At 32.5% G+C, this 20,764-nt stretch overlaps 1 protein-coding gene across 2 annotated transcripts; it reads left to right on the top strand.

The window, feature by feature from the left end:
• The first annotated feature begins 304 nt into the window (after nucleotides 1-304).
• On the top strand, nucleotides 305-20,764 carry LOC127729761 (DNA polymerase epsilon subunit 3-like). 2 transcript variants are annotated; one of them, XM_052237638.1, is made up of 5 exons: nucleotides 305-460; nucleotides 12,922-12,998; nucleotides 16,544-16,629; nucleotides 18,145-18,263; nucleotides 20,552-20,764. In XM_052237638.1, the coding sequence occupies exons 2-5, from the start codon at nucleotides 12,933-12,935 to the stop codon at nucleotides 20,737-20,739; spliced, it is 459 nt and encodes a 152-aa protein (XP_052093598.1). In that variant the 5' UTR covers nucleotides 305-460; nucleotides 12,922-12,932; the 3' UTR covers nucleotides 20,740-20,764. The 2 variants fall into 2 exon arrangements, with proteins under 2 accessions (XP_052093598.1, XP_052093600.1); XM_052237640.1 differs by having other exon boundaries at nucleotides 325-387.

The following is a 20,764-nucleotide window of genomic DNA, read 5'->3' as shown; positions in this document are numbered from 1 at the left end:
GTTCAAAAAATATGTATAAAATACTTATAATACCTGATAAAAAAATGAAATATTACTGGTCAAACGACTTAATCTATACGTTGATCATTCTTAAGGACTAATAAAATATGTAAAATATTAAATTGTCTGCATGTAATACATCCAAAGAACCGAAAATGTGGCAAAAAATGAAATATCCATATCTGTACTTATAATATTTATATCGACGCTGAACGCATTTAATCCAAAATGAAGAAAAAAATTAAAAACAACTGGTTGACTTGTATCATTTGTATAAATGTAGGCAGATAAAATATCTGTATTTGATCTTTTTTTCGGTATTTAACATCATCTGCTGTAATTAAAATGGCGGGAAGCATGGAAAACAAAGAAGACTACCAAACATAAGTAAACGTCCCGTACCATTAAAACAACAAACTTGCACAGCTGTATCTGTTTATTTGTATCTTCAACAATTTTGGTAATCATAAGATACTACTGTGACTTCTATTTCGAAACACACCAACGAATACTAACAACTTTTAATAATAATAGATGGCTTTCGATGTCCATACACCTTATCGCTATTTGTCCGCCATTACTGGACATCACACAGGTTCCCGTAAAATTTTGACGTCACAATACAAAATATCTGACGCCACAATGGAAAAGTGATTGTTGTATGACGTCAATAGTTCAAGCGGGACAGATTCTCGGGTCAGCCGGGAATAGCGATAAGGTGTATTGGCATTGTCAAATAATTTTTCTTTCAACAGGTTCGGGACAAGTTAGGAAACAGGAATACCCCACGTTTTCTGATGTTAAAAAACCCAGTTTACAGGGACTTCCTTTTTCTATTTCAATTTAATTTTAAAGCATGAAAATTGAAATCTACAAAAGCGCACATTTTAACTGCATCAGTAGCAAGGCTTCCAAAACGGTCATATATTCCGGACATTTGTATAATGTCCGGTAAAAGTCTGGCTGGGCAAAGCATGAAACGGTCATCTACTTTTTAGTTTTCAAGGTTTTCTTAAGAGACGGTCATTTTAACATAATTCCAGTGTTCTCCCCAGGCCGATATGACGCTGCGGCACCGCAGCGCCTTCACAATATTTTTGTAGATCCCGCAGCGTCTTAATTAGCCGCTGTCCCTTTATACATGATCCCGCAGCGTGTTAATTTTCACATTTTCATTATAAATGTTGGTAAAAATTGTCAAGTTACTGATCACCGCTGATGGGTCGGTCAGTGTTACGCAATAACTGATAATTAGTTTTACCTGAGCCACGCTTATCTCAGCCTTATCGGGCTATGTTATCAGGTAATAGCGTAAATGATCATCAAGAAGATAGATATTTTTTGAAGAAAATTAAAAATTTTAAAAACTTCAATGCAGAAATTGAAGAAATAGATTGCAAATACATTGTATTTACGTATCGTGTGTGTGATCACTTGACCATTTATATAACGAATTTTTTCATTGGTCGAGAAGAAGAATCTATTTAAACACGACCAATGAAAGTGTTGAATACACATGATAAATTTGAATACACATTGCTAAAGATATTTCCGATGATGAAAACTATGAATGAAAGTATTAGTAGTTGAAAAAATTAAAATAAAGTTTGATTAAAGATAACGAGGAGTGATTTACTTTAATAGAAAGTGAAAAAATGTTGCTTGCAAGGTAAATTCCTCTGAAACTGTCATATTTTTAGAAATAAAATGATCATTGAACATCGATCGTGAATCCGTGCGTCGGGAAATATGTGACAATCAACGCAGCTTCTGTAGTGTAATGTAACTTTAACGAATTTGTAAAGTTTAGGTTATATCTATCTGCCAAAGATAGGATTAAACAATAATACGCACGGAAGCGTAATGTGAAACTACGGAAACTGGTCAGCTGTTCATTTATAAAAAAAATTTGTTTTAAAAAGTTGTATACCAAATATCTTAACCATATTCGATTTCATTAATTCTGAATGAACATGTTCTCTGCAAATAACAAAGGGGTGAATTATAAGCAAAAGGTAGATGATGGAAGTAGAAGTTTTTTTCAGACCAATGACTTCTAATGAAAAGGGGAATACACCTCCGTCTACACTGTCAGTATAAGCAGATTTCATTGCTTCTCCCAACCAAGCTCGAGTTTTAGCAATTGATAAAAGCAAGCACCATGTTTCTGGTTTCAATGACAAGTGGCTGACTGAGTTTTCATGGCTTAGAAATGTTAAAGGGGGTATAAGAAAAAGTTATTGTGAGTGGGGGTTTAATTTTTAACCCTGAAGAGGATAAAGACAAAGTTGAGGAACAGACTGTCCAACAAAATAACACTATCTTGAAACAATATCCCTAGAAGGAGCAGAGAGTAGAGATGAATATTTATATTTTGACTTCTTTAATTGACTGAATATAAATAACTTTTGTGTTTAAAATCAATTTATTTCATATATATATTCTTGTAATTCATTAATACTCTGCATTGTTAAACACATAACACAAAGCATTATAATTCATATTGCATGTCATGATTTATGACTTATTGCTGCAGATCACAAACGTTCACTCTAAAAAAAGAGTTACGCGCCCTTGAATTTTGCGCCTTAAAAAAATCCTGGGGAGAACACTGAATTCGCGATCTTTTTGACCCAACCTTTGCCTTTAACAGCCACACATTTCCGGTCATAAAAGTGTCATGATCATTAAGTATCCCGCAATGGTGGTAAGTCGTGCACTTAAGGCCATTTTTTATTTTATTTTTCTGTAGACTTAGTTTTGTTTTTTTATTACTGTGTATTGTCAAGCTTGGTTACTCATAATTGTTTCTCAGTCACTGAATGTACGATGTTGTTCCATACGGGAGCAGCTGACCCGGTTTGTTTACATTCAAATTATAATGGCTTCAAAACCACGTGACATATTGAATCGTTATATCCAATCAAATTGCTCTACTGTCAATTAGGTGATTTTTTAGTACAAGGCAATTATATTATTTGTTTGTATGATATTGCTTTGAAATAGTTTGCAATAAATTGGGGGATTATTCAATAGGAAAACTCATTATTAGCCATGAAATTTGACATCAATGGAATTTTATATGAATATTTACTTATGGTCAGAATATCGATCTCTTTATATTAAACCAAATTTTTTTTTTATGAAAAATATATGTATATTGTTTTTTCTTAACCTACTCTATATTCCTGAACAAAAACATGGCATGATTATCGTTTGTTTCCCAAAGTTTTTCTTTCAATTTGGATGTTTTTTTTCGCGGGAAAATCGCAGAAGACGTAAGGTGCTTGCCATTTTGAAATTCTTAAAAATACGATTTGCTTGGCCTGTTTGGTCTGCCATTAAGATTGATGACGCTCAATGGAATGTAAACAAAGCAATGGAGGCCGGAAGAGGGGTTTTCTTAAGTTCTGAAATGCTTTTAGGCATTCGGAAGTCAGGTTTGAAATGGCCATTAGAAAATCTGCATTTTTGTACAATACTTAAGAATAATAATGTAAACATATCTTTAGAAATATCATTTTATTTAGAAGTGTAGAAAAAATGTATTCTGCACTAATTTAGCGTAGTTACGTCAATGCGGAGTTTTCCCGTATGATAAGTACAATAACAAAATCCGAACGAACCAACGTTATGACCGATTATAGACTACGGTAGGATACTATTAAAACAACCCCTACTTTAATACCTTCTCATTTTAATCAAGGCTAATTAGTTGTCGGACAGCTGAAGTTTACCTGTTGAGGTGACAGGTAAACTATTTTGAACCGGACATTGATCGGTCTATTCAAAGTTATTTCTTACATTTCAGCGGTTTGCATCTAATTAATTTAGATCAAAAAGATTTAAATTATCAGAAATACGTTTACAAATATGATTTGATGAAAAAATTAAAAAGGTGAAAATGAAAAATCGTCATAACCACGTTGTTTGAACCAGAGACATGTCTCTGTTTGAACTAGTACACGTGTGCGCATGTGCGCAGGTGTGAAATTTAATTTCTTTAAAATCTAATTTCTTAAAAAATGCTTAAATTGTCATTGATACCTTTATCTCACGTCTATTTCGAATATTTTCTTGAAGAAATAACGTAGAAAGAGCTTCTTACAGTCATTCATGCTTTGCAAACGTACACAGAATTTACGTATCTGTCTCTGGTCCATGTTTTACCATTGTCAAGATAACATCCGGTTTAAAAACGAAAGTAAAGTTTTTGACAACGTTATTTTGCACAAATAAAGAGTCTAAGGCAGATATAAGTACGCTGATATTGCACACTTCGAATGATGCACTGCTAATTTAACAGTTTACGTCAGAACTTCGAATTTGAATCAAAGAAAGTTTAATATTGTTTTTTTTTTAATGTCAATCATTGGGATGGCCAACTCGGCAACTGATTACCATAATTACCTTTTGTTTATTTAGTCTTAAGGGATTCAAATCGGGATAATATATAAAATGTCCGGCTGGCTAAAAATAATTTTGGAAGCCCTGATCAGTAGTATTTGTAAATACTTAAAGTATTTCATCAGGAACAACAAAACATGAATAAGTGAAGCCTTGTTTTTTCTAAAACTCAAAAACATACAAATCTTTTGTTTAGGAGTCAATTGACCAAGTTGCATGCTCCAGGTGTAACTGACCATAACTAAATTATATTCACTTCTATTGCAGGTATCAACATTTCCGCTCGTCCAATCGTCCGAGGCGACTAAAATTTGCTGGGGACTACTGTGTTGGCAATTGTCAATAGTCCGATGGACTACTAAAATTTATATGCCTGATAATGATGTTTTGTCTAAAATCTTATTGAAATCACTGTTTGGTCTGTCACTTCCGTGTGCCGACGTGTATTTTTGAAATATCAAAAATAAATAGTGGAAAATCGATTTCCCCCAAGTATTCTAAATTTAGACTCGCGTTTTGATTGGACAATGGGTATTTAGTTTAACCGCTATAACTTTTGACAAGGGATGACGACGGATGGGATTAAATATTAATGATCGCAATAATTTCAATATACACTTGAAAAATGTAAAAATTCACAGCCCCAAATTAAGACAAACCAAGATTTTATCAATTATTATGATTGACTGCAAATTGAAGAAATCTTTTGAAAATTCTCAAGGGTAGTTGTTAAATTTCTCACGCTTGATTTCTGGTGTTTAGTCATTCCCACACAAATGTAAACTTCATACGAGAGACCTGATGGAGCGAATCTTCACAAATTATAGAGGCCCCCCCCCCCCCCCCAGCCAAAAAAACAAAATAGACTAGGAAATCCGACAAAACAAACAAGAATATGATCAAAATGTTCGAGTCCGGGTGTTCAAGCCAAATTGGCTAAAAATTTTCGACTGGCTAGAGTATCACGTAACGAACAAGATGGGTAAAATGTACTGCAAAATCTGCAGAAGGTACGACACCATCGGTAGTTTTGTCGTTGGCAGTCAGACATTTAAAATCGAAAGTGTATGTGCCCACAATAATTCTAAATCCCACAAGGAAAATGTCCTTAAAATTTATTGACAAATTGGGTATATACAGTAGCATTCAAACGGACCAGCTCTCCCACACCAAGGAAAATTTTGGAGTCACTCTGAGAAACTCCGATATTCCTCCATAAATGTTGGGAGGAATTTAGGAGTAATCTCTCCCAAAATCATGTAAATATTAATTGTGATAGCGAGCTCACTCCCAACACCGAGGAATTAATTGCCCTAATCCTACTTTAATCTATGCCGGCACACGACTGATAGGGTAATTGGATTACCTGATGTAATAACATTTCCGGTCTGCTGTAGCAGTTTAAGTGTCAAACAAGTGTATAATTTTAAATGTCTTTTTATATTGGTTAAGTTTAATTTTTGTGTTAAAATAAGTTAAAATATTTTCGTATTTCTTGCTTGCTAATCTAAAAATATCTTTACCTAAATGGACTTGCTGGTCTAAAAAAAACGGACATTACTGAAAAATGTTTATAAAATTTTGTGGAAAATGTGGAAAAAAACGCGAAATTCTACTTCAAAGCTGAATAAATGTGAGCAGTTTAAAGAAAATTACGTGTCTCAAAGTTTTGTATACAAGTAAAAAAGAAAATATTATTCACCATTCGTTATGCTTATTGATTCTACGGCATTTTCTTTTTAAGATTATCTAATTGCTTGAAACAAATAAAAGATTTAAAAGCAAAATGTTGTGAATTCTTTCAATTGCATTAATGTTTTATAAAAAAAACTATACTTGATTTTGACCTCGTCTTTTTTTTTTCATCGGTAAATTAATATTTTATTTACGAAAAGGGACATACTTGTGTAAAAATAGACAGAAACTACAGCTGTTTAAATGTGAGCAGTATAAAGAAAATGATGTGTCTCAAAGTTTTGTATATGCAAGTAAAAAAGAACATATTATTCACCGTTTTTTATGCTTAATAAAAAATACAATTTCGCAAGTAAGTAATGTATGAAAAACATTTCAGAGGTAAGCAAGCTAACATTTGATTTTTATTTGGGGGAAAACGGAAAAGGGGGGTGGGGGTTAAAATAAATTTTAAATTAAACAGGCTTGATCCTTTCTTTGTTGAAAAAATGCAGGATGTGCCATTCCATTCCCACTTAAAAAATAATAAAAATCGTACGTTTTCTCCCAAATATATGAATTCATTATATATGAATTCAATAACAATATAAATGTATAAAAAGAATGAATTTCCTTTTTCATTAGTGAATGAAATGTTATTAAAAAGTGGATTTTGTCTTGTTATTACATATATATTATAATACATGTAATATAGGCATATATTTTGGATTTTTTAAAATTTGTTCATGCTTATAGGTTTTTATTTGTCTTTAATAGTGTTGATCAGAATTAGAAACGTGTCACAATATGATCCAATCGCAGCTTACCGTCCCTCTATTGGTGAAATAAGTTGAATGATTTTCTTCAAGATTCGCTGCCTATTTGAACATGTATTACACGGACACTTTTTATTTATAGGATCAATCGTGCATCGGTGAGTTGATAGCTAGGGATTTTATATTTTGATTAGATTTGATTTTTTTTATATATATTTCCTGTCTTTTTAAATGAAATATAAACGTCGGTACCAGCATTTCTATTCATGTCCATATATTGAAAAAAAATACATTTACGGATCGACCATTTAGCTTCAAAAGGGGGTATGTTTTTTTTCTGAGTAAGAAAATTATTTAGTTTTTCAACGCTATCACCCAAATATTTTTTTTCGAAATGAGCACTATTATATACAGTTTTGTCATCTTCTTGACCACAATATATTTTTTCTCATAAAATTGGGGATCAGAATATTTTTTCATTTGTGTTTTTTAGGAAAAAACCATAACAACCCTTTTGAAGTTAAATGGTCAATCCCTTAGTGTACTGATATGAATAGTAATATACTGGAATTGTTTGAAAAAAATATTATAGTTAAAGATGCCAACGTAAATATTTTAATAAAAAAGACAGGAAATATGTCGGTGAAACAAAAAGTTCAAATCTAATTGAAATGTAAAGTGCCCATGAACTCACTGATCATGCACGAGTGATTCTATTCATAAAAAGTGTCCGTGTAACAACTAAAAAGTGTCCGTGTATCATCTAAAAAGTGTCCATGTAACACCCGTTTTTTCTATAGCTCTGCTGGGGGCAAAATCATACAATGTTAATTGGTGTTCAGTTGTACATGTATAAGCATTAGCACATCTCATTTCCATGGAGAATATTTGGCCCCGCCCCCTCAGTCATGGTCTATTTACTTTGAAACTTTTGCTTACTTTACATGTATTAGTTTGTGATTAGATCAGTTTAGATGAACTGCTAACAGGGCTCACACTACTTCAGAATCATAGGGAGAAGTGACTTCTCTTTTTGAAACTGAGAGGGAAAAGTGGTGAGATTTGAGAGAGAAGTGCTCGTTCGATCGCGGCGCTACAATGTTTGGTTTTTCTATAATACAAAGAGCCATATGTATCTTATTTTTTTAAATTGCTCAATTTGTACCTGGGAGTACAATAAAAGTAACAGTTCAAATTCAAAGTTGTTTAATTTTGTCATATCATGTTGCACAATCATATTAGTCCTCTTGTCAGAAAAAAAAACAGTTTAATATCTAGCAATAATAAAAAAGATTTTTTTGATATCAAAAAGGAAAAGAAAGTTGTTATTTCAATTTAAAATATACTCTGTTATGTTTGTGAAATTCAGTGGTTAAAATTCTCATTTAAAAGATACATAAATTGAACACAGTTAAGCTTGGACATAGTATAGTAGTCCCAGAGTTGAGCAATTTTAATTAATAAATTGAAACAATTCATATACATGGAAATATATACATTAATCAAGTAGATCTAACCAAAAGTATGTTAATGCGCGTGGAATGCATAATTTTTATACGCCCGTTTACGGGACGTATTATGGTATACCTCTGTCCGTCCGTCCGTCTGTCCGTCCGTCGTCAACATGTCGGACATTAACTCGAAAACGCTTTAACCAATTTGCATAAAACTTTGGTGAATTGTTTATATCTATTGACGTGAGCTCCCTTTCGTTTTTTATAAATTTTAGATTTTACGTTTCCGAGTTATGGGGTTTTATTCATTAAAAAAAAGGGGGATTATCCAGTTTTCGGACAATAACTCAAGAATGCTTTCACCAACTTGCAAGGAATTGTGGTAAATTGTTTATATCTATTGACATGAGGTCCATTTCGATTTTTATAAATTTTAGATTTTACGTTTCTGAGTGACAGGGTTTTATTAAAAAAAAAAGGGGGGAATTTCCAGTTTTCGTAAACAAAAACTCAAAAATGCTTTCAGCAGTAGTTCTTATGAAACTTTGGTGAAATGTTTATATCTATTGATGTAAGCTCCCTTTAGAATTTCATAAATTTTACATTTTACATTTCTGAGTTATGGGGTTTTATTCATTAAAAAAGGGGGGATTTTCCAGTTTTTGGACAATAACTCAAAAATGCTGTCAGCAATTCTCATGAAACTTTGGTGAATTGTTTATATCTATTGATGTAAGCTCCCTTTTGATTTTCATAAATTTCTAATATGATATTGAGACTTGAACTTTATTTGTTTATAGTCTGACAACCGATTTACTAAGTATTGCGCAACAGCACAGTGTATTGCACAACAGCAAGAAATCTTTAATTGAATATAAATTCAATTCATATAACGGTTAAACCAGTTTCAAGTTCTTTGACTACATTTATTCAGAAACCTCGATATATGTCAAATATTTAATTACAATCCAAATTCAGACCTGTATCAAGCTTGAAAATTGTGTCCATTTTTGCCCCAACTGTTCAGGGTTGGACCTCTGCGGGTGTATCCAGCTGTGCTCAGCGAAGCAGTTTATTCCTTTTGGGATCAATATTCCTCTGTCAGCTGTGCCATTCATTCTTCAGTAGTCATTATCGTAAGAATCCGGATTTTGGTCATAGCTGGTCCGGTTCAAATCGGTAGTTTAGTACAAATATTTCAATGGCGGACGAAGAAGAAAAATTTACAAAAATAAACGATGTTTGACACGCTATTTGGAAAGGAATATGATGTTTTTAATGCAATACATGGATAACAAATTTACTTAAGGCAAATTTCATCACGTTCTAATGAAGTAACGAACTTATTTTGCCGCAAATTAGAATGATTTGATGTACGCTCTCTAACAAGTACAGAAAGTGATAAAAAATTGTTTTTATGAATATTATAACATGCAACCAACTTTAAAATCAATGCTTTAACCTCTTTTCTGAAGAAAATAAATCGTTTATGTCTTTGAATATCTTTACTTTTACTGAAAAATTGCTGTTTCATCGACTTGGTAAAAATTGAATATTGCTGATGACGAAAGCGACTGAAAGCGAGTATCGTAAACCACAGGGCGACTAGTTTTCGCTTTTGAGGGTCGGGCAAAGCGAAGTGACGGACGGGAAAGCGACATCGTCGCCTGGTAGCGTGAGCCCTGCTGCTAATATTAAGTCAATGATATTTGGTATGCAAATTTATTGGCATTTGCAAGTATCGTCTCCATGGAGATTATATAGCCCCACCCCTGATCATGGTTCATTGACTTTGAAACTTTTACATAGTTTACAAGTTAATGTTTGTGTTTAGGTTTGTTTAAAGGGAACGACTTATAATAAGTCAATGGTATTTGGGTATTTGGTATGCAGTTGTATTAGCATTGGCACATCTTATTCCATGGAGATTGTTTAGCCATGTACCTTCAGTCATGGTTCATCGACTTGAAATTTTTGCATAACTTACATGTTAAAGTATTAATTGCTATTTTAATTTCAACATTTGCATTATCAAAATTATAAAAAGGTGAGACATATCTCTGTGATAACAGTTTACAAAAATGGTTTATTTGTGTCTTTGTTGCCGGTGGACAAGTTAAAATAATTTTGCTTGACAATGTTTTTTTTTATAATCCTATAGAAAAGTCCTCAAAATTTATTCATCAAAGTAGAATAATATCAAATAACAAGATGAAAGCAACATGTTTGTTTTTTGACTTTAATTATTTATCCCTTGTAATTTTTTATTAACTGTATTTGCATTCAGGTGTCACAGGTCAAATTTATTCGTTCATTGTGTGTTTATTTACGTTTTTTGATTGAGTTAAGCCTTCCAATTGATATTTTATAGTGTGTTTTTCTATGTTGTGATGTTATACTATTGTTTCAGAAAAGGAAGAAGGTTTGGTACCATTAAAACGTTTAATCCCGCTGCAAATGTTTGCACCTGTCCTAAGTCAGGAATCTGATTACAGTAGTTGTCGTCTGTTTATGTAGTTCATACGTGTTTCTCGTTTTTATATAGATTAGACTGTTGGTTTTTCTGTTTGAATGGTTTTACACTAGTAATTTTTTGGGGCCCTTTATAGCTTGCTGTTCGGTGTGAGCCAATGCTCCGTGTTGAAGGCCGTACCTTGACCTATAATGGTTTACTTTTATAAATTATAACTTGGATGGAGAGTTGTCTCATTGGCACTCATACCACATATTCCTATATCTATTAAGTAAAACAACATCAATGACAATGAATGATAACATCATGTTTTCAATCATAATTTCTTGAACGGTTTTAAACAGTTGTTTAAAAGTTACATAGTAGAAACGTATTTATAAAAATAAACTTCTCATAGACTAAATCATCACTTTACAATATCAAGTCACATGACTGGCGATCACCTGATACATTAGAAAAAATGGCGGTTTATCTTTTCAAAATGAGCGTGGTTTATTCAATTTTCATACACTTTTCTTCTACTCTCCATTATGAACAAATACAAAAACAGTAAGTTATGACAACAAGGAACACAGAGGCTAATTTAACCGACAACAAAAGCTTTATTGTGTCTTTATTACATTGTATTAAGACATGGCAAATTTCTGGATTGCAAACAGATGGACAAATTTACACGATAAACGTAACTACAGAGATATAAAATTTATTTTATTTGAATAAAACATGACAAATCAAGAACAATAAGATACATATTACAAATATAATGTAAAACATAAAAACAATCGAGGTTTTAGCAAAAATATTCCGTTCTCTTCACTTCTGGAAATTTCTTTGTCGGAGTTTGGACCTGAAAAAAGACTAAGAAAATGTCTGTAGGCATGTATAAGGCGCTCCCCTCTTACAAGAAACATGACCCAGGGTATAAATGTGCGCACTATACATACCAAAAGATGGTATCTGAAATAATCTCCAATTTACAACTGGCCTACCAAAAGTGTTTTTTGGGGGGAAAAAGGGGGGGGGGGGGGCAGGGCAAACAACAAATTATTCAATAATTTATCAATTATTTGGTTTTCATCTCCACATAAGTCTTGATATAATCTCCCAGGTTTATGTAAGCTAGCAACGAAAAATAATTTGCAAAATTTGCCTCTCGATTCTTTAGTTTAACTCGTCCTGAACATGCATGAAATATTTGCCACTGTACGTTAAGCACCCAACAATCTATCAATCTTGAGTTTAAAGTTGTTTTTTTTTTGGTTGGTTTCTATCTCATTGGTGTATATCTACTTATATTTCTATCATTCTAACATACAAACAAAGACCATAAATACCATTTTCATTGTGTTCCAAACAGGTTTAGAAACATACATATTTACAGTAAAATACATCTTCATTCCTAAATTCATTAGGAAATCAGGGCGAGTAACTTTTCTTCCGGGCACGTTAAATTTACATTTTCACTTGCCCGGGGACAAGTGGTCACAACAAATATTTCCACACCCCTGATTGATGGTCAAATGATATTCAAATCAAACCAAACGTTGCATTGACTTAAAGCTTTGTCAAAATAATGTTCAGGATTCTGTTATTTCATTGTATCGCTAAACATGCTAAAGGAAATTGGAAATATTCAGAAAGACAAAATATAATGGAATGGCAACCCCAAATGTCCTAGTAAATTTTGCTTGGAAATGGGGCTCATTGTCACATAAGTATGCTTAAAGAAGTAAATTGTGATAATTTACTCTTGGCATTTTGGCCCTTTTGGAAAATCAGAATGGGACAATTTAATAATTTTTGTGCCAATGGGGCAAGGCCAGGTCCCCAGAGAAGAACTTATGATGTATATTATGGCCATATTTTACAAAAGGTTATGACAAACCTTAAGAATTAGTCTTGACTGAAAAAACACCCTTTCTGGACCCTTTCAAGGTATATATAGACCCTCCACATGTGTCTATTGTTGAAGACTGCATGCTGACCACTAGATGTCTTTTGGTTGTTTGTGGCATGGGGCTGCTGTCTCATTGATATGATTGATGTACATGTATTCATTTTTACCCACTAAATCCAGTTATGCATATGATATGATTGAAAATTATTTTAATAAATGTAATTATTTTGTACATTTTAGACTTTTAAACAATGGCAGAAAGACCTGAAGATCTCAATCTTCCAAATGCAGTTGTAACCAGAATTATAAAAGATGCCGTAAGTATTGGAAAATAAAGTTTTAATTCATTAGAGCTGCAATTATTTCTGTTGTATGGTATTTCTTACACACTAAAGAAGTCATATGTAAGGAAATTAAAGTACCTATTCAGTCAACATTCTACTTCATCGAAATAATTTCCCCATTACACCACTTAATTTTTGTAATCATTAAAATCAGTGTTCCAGCTAGGTCGTTTTCACAGGGCGGTCCGCCCGCCCTTTCCCGAGTGCCGCCCTGTGCCCTTTTTACAGTTTGCAGGGCGCCCTGCCTTTTTTGAAGATCGATTGGTATATTATTTTGTTCGTATTGATATGATCAGCCAATTACAAAAATTCACCTGGCGACAAGTATATGACTTTGTTTACAACCCCAAGCTAATCAACGGTTACAACAGGTGTCATAATCTGTTGTTATAGGTAATCCGTTTATCGGATGGGTCATTTAATGATCATCAACATTAATTCGTTCAAATAGAATCGGTCAGTCGGCATTTGTCTCTGAACTTGAAGACATGTTCATACAACTTGGGCACAATTAGCAATGTTTACCGTAGTTTCATGGAGAAAACGTAATTGACAGAAGGTCGAAAACCATAATCAACTCGTTAAAAACATTGCTCTTATTGTTTTCCGTGAAATAAATAGCAAATTTAGACATATTTTTCATTGACTGCCTTCATTTTTTATACGAAAATAACAAAATCGGCCGCCATATTGTTGATTGTATTTACATCTTCTACTGTTTATTATCCTCCAAAGAAGGAGCACACCCAAATAAAGAAAGATAACTCAATCTTATTTTTTCCTAGCATTGAGTAACCTACTAAGATATTATAAAATATGTCTTCATACTTCTGGCTTTAGAATTTATATGTTTAGGTGTTTTGAGTTATGGGAAAAGTTAAAGAGGGTCTTAGTAGCAGGGTTGGTAGGGTGCCTTGGTCATCTTTTTCTGTATTTTTTATTTTCAATCCAAATTTTCACTGTTCACTATATCCTAACATTGTGCATTTACAGCTGTTTTGTGCTGTATTGCCATTAAGCACAGAAAAGGTAGAAAGGTGAAACTTGTAAAGTGTGTCAGACCATAGAAACAGAATGAAGCAGGACATTTTTCAAAAAATACTGCATATAAAGCTTAACTGTGCCAAGCAATGATTTAAAACTTGTGTGACAAGCTGCTTGACAAGTTTTCAGCCTAAAAAGTAGAAAGATAGTTTTTCTCTGGGCTAATGATGTTGTTCTTGTATATATATAACCAGTGATTCAATGAACAAACAATGTTTGATTATAATCTTTATTAAAACATGCCCTTTTCATATTATCATATCACACGTTAAATGCCCTTTTTCAGAATTGGCACCCTGCCCTTTTGAAATCCTAGCTGGAACACTGAAAATTGAAGCCATTATAGTGATGACGCGTTGTTAATTTAGCTCTTGAAACCGATAAATTTATTCACATAGCATCATAACGATCCTTATATGCCAGTTGTGTTTTAAAAGACAAATGTATCCACTAGCTATTGAGCATCATTTAATGTACTTTTATACATTTGGTCAACTTAAAACTAATGTCTGATCAGTTGTCAGGGGGAATTCTCGAAAGTTCAAAAATATTTAAAAAATTCTAATTAAATATTTCATGGAAGGGCAGACTAAAAATTTTCAGAGGTTGAAGAACTGTAGATAACACACACAAAAAAAGAAAGTTTTTTTGAAGTTATGCATTTTTAAGATCCACTTGAAAAGTCTGTAGTCAAGTACTTTCATTAAAAAATTGTTATTCGAACACACCTACTCTGTTGTTATGACTCATTAGATAGGTATTTCACTTGACCCATATATTTCAGTTTTTTGTACTGTAAATTTTTAATGTTATTATATCAACCTATAGCCTAGCTAGATATATAAAAATAATGGAATCTAAAGCGAGATGATGTATCAAATATTTTTTTTTTATATGTTTTCTAGACAGAATAGTCAACTCAAACATGCCTGAATATAAACAGATGTACTCAACTTTCTCTTTTCAATGAAATTATTGCCAATTTTGGGGATTTTTTCCCAAAAAACTGTCGCCGGGGGCAGAGATGCAGATTAATGCTTTAAAAAGATTAATCTATTATCTTTCTTTGGAATTTTTTTCGGCGGAATTGATGCTTATGCTCAAAAAAGATCCACATGTATTTGCACCTACCACAATCGACTGTTTTGTGAAAATTTGTCTATAATTTAAAAGTTTACAAAAATTCTCGAACCTCCATACTATAATTTAAGTAAAGACACATAAGATACATAAAATCCTAAATTAGGCACATTCATTAAACTTTTAAAGCCCATAGAAACAGATGTATACAATTCAAAGTAACCAACTTGGCCTTTTTTACCTTCTCTAACAAAGAGTTCCGTTTCTTTTGTTTAATTTCAACTGGGTTTCCACCTGTATTGTAATTTTGGTCCCTTATTGTTCCAAACATACCCAAAATGTTTTATTCATACTACATGTATTTTGAAACTTAAAATGCATTTAAATTTTATTTATCTAGGTACAGTATAAATACGGCCATATTTGTAAAAATGTTTTATTCAGCCAAAAGTGATGTTGAACATCAGTAAATAACATAATTTATTCATATGACATGTATAAAATTGAGAATGGAAATGGGGAATGTGTCAAAGAGACAACAACCCGACCAAAGAGCAGAAAACAGCCCAATAACCTGTACATAAACATGATAAATAAACCTTTACTCCCGTAGTTTGTGAATTTGATATTTGTTTTAGATGTGATTTCCTATTACAAGACTTTGTTGGAAATAAGTGTGATAATATGATTTAGATATTTAAGAAATTTATATTATATAGAAAATCACAACTTTAATCCAGTCCTAATCATTTCAAAGGTGCATACTTTAAAACTGTATGCTATGATGTTAGTTGCCATGAAAGAACATAGCTGTGCTTTACTTTTATTATATATATTCTTATAAATTATACAATTAGGCCAATTGAGGAATACCAACTCATGTTAGCCTCTACATTGTAGTTGCCAGTGGTTGTCTCTTATATTATCTCCATCTTGTCTCCTTATTTTGTCATTTTTATGCCCCCGCTGTTCCATTTTCGTTTCCACACTCTAACTTAAGTTTGCCTCATGCAAATTTTATGAAACTCATACACAATGCTGAGAACTAAAACTTGCAGACAGAGTTTGAATTTTGGCAGTGAGTCAGTTAACAGTCTAGAGTTATGCCCCTTTATACATTGGAAAATTGCAAATTTTTTCGTATCCACATTCTTAAGTTTTACTCGTCCAAATTTTCTGAAACTCGTACACAATGCTAAGAACCAAAACTCGTAAACAGAGTTCCAATTCGGGTAGTGAGTCACTAACTGTTCTAGAGTTATGCCCCTTTTTAACTTGGAAAATTGCAAAGCTTGAACGGGGCATTCATGTCCTCAGAAACATTCTTCTTTTATTGTATTATATATTATGTTTTCGATGTACTTGATATGACATATTGATATTTTATTTATCAGATCCCAGAAGGTGTTAATATATCAAAAGAAGCCAGACTAGCTATATCTAAAGCTGCCAGTGTGTTTGTTTTATACGCTACATCATGGTGAGTGACCTTTAACAAATTTATGACAATCAATACTATATTTGTATTGCACAATTTTGAAAATGTCATGTACTGTTGTCAATAAAAGGGAGTTCAATAGAAATACTTTTAAAAGTAGAGTATCTAAAGTGTTAATGTTTTTTGATGCCCCACCTAGGGGCATTATGTTTTTCGGTCTGTGCGTCTGTCCGTTCGTTCGTTTGTTCGTTCATCCCTCTGTCCAGCTTCAGGTTAAAGTTTTTAATGTTAAAGTTTTTGGTCAAGGTAGTTTTTGATGAAGTTGAAGTCCAATCAACTTGAAACTTAGTACACATGTTCCCTATGATATGATCTTTCTAATTTTAATGCCAAATTAGAGTTTTGACCCCAATTTTACGGTCCACTGAACATAGAAAATGTTAGTGCGAGTGGGGCATCCGTATACTATGGACACATTCTTGTTTTTAAAGAATTATTGGAACAATCGTTCCTATTGCCTCATGGTTATACTTAGATGTTAACCTTTTTCTGACTTTCTTAGGATCATGTGTTTGTTATGTATAGATCATGTAACTTGTCTGGAGGTAGCTGAAGCACCTAGAGGAAACCACATACTTTATTAAGGAAAGCAGCAATCCTTGTCAATATAAAGAACAGATTGCTTACATCCACTTTATTGGAACTTTGGTGGATAGTTGTCTCATTTGCAATCATACCTCATCTCCTTATTTTTATAGTCAAATGCACCTTGCCACAAGCAGAGTTTGAACTCACAGGGTCAGAATTGACAGGCTTGATCACTGTAGACGAATTACTGAGACCAATGATAATTAGCTATATATAGGCCCATATGTTTATTCTAACTGAAAAATAATCATTTTGTTTTTATTTTTTTTTTGTCTTTAGTATGCGAGACATAGGTATTACTATCCGGCGGCGGCGTAAACTATTTGTGTAAAATTTATATTTCAGAAGGTGGAAGACATGGCTGCTTCATACCTTGCATGCAGATACCTTATGTTACGAAGTTTCCGTCTGTCATATGCCCATTGTCCTTGACCTCATTTTCATGTTTCAGTGACTGCTTGAAAAAAAAAACCAGTTTTGTCATGTAAATTTCTCACTTATTATGAGTAATAAGATAACTATATTTGGTATATGGGTTCCTTGCAACGTCTACATGTCTGTCAGACAGGGTTAACCTGACCTCGACCTCAATTCATGGATCAGTGATCAAGGTTAGATACGTGATTAGGTCCATTTCTCAGATACTACAAGCAGCAGGTCAACTATATGTGGGGTATGGAATGATTGTAAGGGGTAAATGTCAAACTGGCAGGTTTCATCTGACCTTGACCCCATTTTCATGGTTCATTGGTCATTGTTAATTTTTGTGTTAGTAAAGCAGGTGAGACATTTCAGCATGTGCACCCTTGTTTTAAATTAATGGAAGATGGATGCAAAGTAATGATAATAGCTTATTGTCTTTTTGCATGATGTAATAAAAATTAGATGAAATATTATATTCATTTTTAGTGCCAATAACCTAGCATTGAAAGGAAAAAGAAAGACAATTTCAGCTACAGATGTAATTAGTTCAATGGAAGACATGGAGTTTGATCAGTTTGTAGAACCCCTGAAACAAGTTTTAGAAGGTAATTTGTTTTTATTGGTGGTTAAACATTGTTTTAAATCATAGCTATACTAACTTCATAATGATTGAGATTCCAAAAGAGAATTAATTTTTAACTATTTAAAGCATTTTAGAACATTTCTTTTCTATAGTTACCTTCTAATTGAACAAAGTTATAACACTATCACACGTTCACATTATTTTAACACATCACAAAATTTTCTGAATTAACAGTATTTAGCATTATGCTTATATTCTTTTTGGCTTAAATGTTGAATGTCCCATTGCAATTTTTAAGAGACATTTTTTACTATTACCATATTTGGCATATGCATGTACAATGTAAAAGTTAAATCTACCACACAATTCTTGCATTTCATTGTCTAATTACTTGCATGTAAGGAGTTATATATATAAATACTATATCTTTATGCAATAGGAAAAAAAGTATTACATAGAGTTATCATGGTTGTAGAAGAAAAGGAAATTTCTAACTAAAAATTCCTGTTACTTGTATTGTACTTGTATATCTGAAGGATACAACTTGGCAGAAATTATGATACATTCAGTGGTTCAATGTCCATTGAATTTTATTGGAATCCTTATTAGAACCATCTCTTAAAGTTTTTTTTGCAGATCTCTTCAAAAATTGGCTGGAATTATGTCTTTTAAGAGAATTTTTCATTTTATAGTTGTCAAATGAAAACACAGGTACCACATAAAATACAGATTCTCATTGGTCTTTTTCAAATTTAAAAAATGTGATGGATATTTAAGGACAGGTTTACTCTTAAAGGATTAATAGGCTTTATTATTTTTGAGAGTTTCCATTTGTGACGTACAATAGAATACAGTAAATTCAGTAATTGATGCATGCTTTGATTATTGCGAATCCTTGACCTCTGCCAAAAATGTGAAGTCTTATTAATGCTACAATGTATTACAAAAAAATTATGAAGGAAAATCACTTCTGAAATTATGAATGCGAGTTTTTACTTTTGCGAACCTGATACTGTCGCATTTTTTTGCATAAATTTATAAAACCATTGCAATAATTTCTGAACTTACAGAATATGGCTTGTTTATCAGATGAGAGGTAACCTTATGTAATGATCAGTTCATGTTGTGTTTGACCTTGTTCATCACTGAAGAGACATGAGGGTCTGCATGGGGGTCCTTCATTTCTTTACTCTTTAATTTTTATAGACCAATTTTCTCTATTCTTTATCTATTTTGGCCATTATTCTCTATTCTATTTTTTTTTGCCTTTTTGTCGAGCCTTCGACTTTTGTCGAAAAAGCGAGACATAGCGATCCTACATTCCGTCGGCGGCGGCGGCGGCGTCCACAAATATTCACTCTGTGGTTAAAGTTTTTGAAATTTTAATAACTTTCTTAAACTATTCTGGATTTCTACCAAACTTGGACAGAAGCTTGTTTATGATCATAAGATAATATTCAAAAGTAAATTTTGTAAAAAAAAAAATTCCATTTTTTCCGTATTTTACTTATACTTATAAATGGACTTAGTTTTTCTGTCAGGAAACATTACATTCACTCTGTGGTTAAAGTTTTTGAAATTTTAATAACTTTCTTAAACTATCCTGGATTTGTACCAAACTTGGAAAGAAGCTTGTTTATGATCATAAGATAGTATCCATAAGTAAATTTTGTAAAAAAAAAAATCTATTTTTTCCGTATTTTACTTATAAATGGACTTAGTTTTTCTGCCAGTTAACATTACATTCACTCTGTGGTTAAAGTTTTTAAAATTTTAACAACTTTCTTAAACTATCCTGGATTTGGACAGAAGCTTGTTTATGATTAAAAGCTAGTATCTAAAAGGAAATTTTGTTAAAATTTTGTTCCATTTTTTCCGTATTTTACTTATAATTGGACTTAGTTTTTCTTCCAGTTAACATTACATAACAGTCTGCAGTTTAAGTTTTTAAAACATTTATTTCATAAACTATCCTGGATTTTTACCAAACTTGGACAGAAGCTACTTACAATCAAAAGATAGTATAGAGAGGAATATTTTTATTAATTTTTTTCCTCAATTTTGTTGAGCCTGTGATTAACAGCAAAAGTAGGCGAGACACTGGGTTCCGCGGAACCCTTACAAATTTTTTTCTCTATTCTTTATTTTCTTTGCCCTTTCTGCATGTTTTGCCTAATATTCTCTATTCTGTAAACCCCATTCAGACCCTCAGACATTAATTTTCAAGTTGCACATCTATTGCATTAACATTAGAACTGTTTAATGTTATAATATGTTGCAATGTTAGTTTAAATGTCATTTAATTTACAGAATACAGGAAAGAACAGAAAACTAAAAAGGATGCTGCATCAGAAAGGAAAAAGAAAGTGAAAGAAGAGGAAAAAACTGTTGCAGACTCGGATGAAGAAGGACAGGGCGAGGCAATGGAAGAGGAAGTGGGTGGGGAAGAGGACACACCTGTTGGGAGTGTTGTTACTATATCTGATGATGATAATTAAAGATGCAATTAAATTTGTGAATTTT

Source organism: Mytilus californianus, unplaced genomic scaffold (genome assembly GCF_021869535.1).
Source record: "Mytilus californianus isolate M0D057914Y unplaced genomic scaffold, xbMytCali1.0.p SCAF_2, whole genome shotgun sequence".
NCBI classification, from domain to species: Eukaryota; Metazoa; Mollusca; class Bivalvia; order Mytilida; family Mytilidae; genus Mytilus; species Mytilus californianus.
This window is presented reverse-complemented; position numbering and strand designations above follow the sequence as displayed.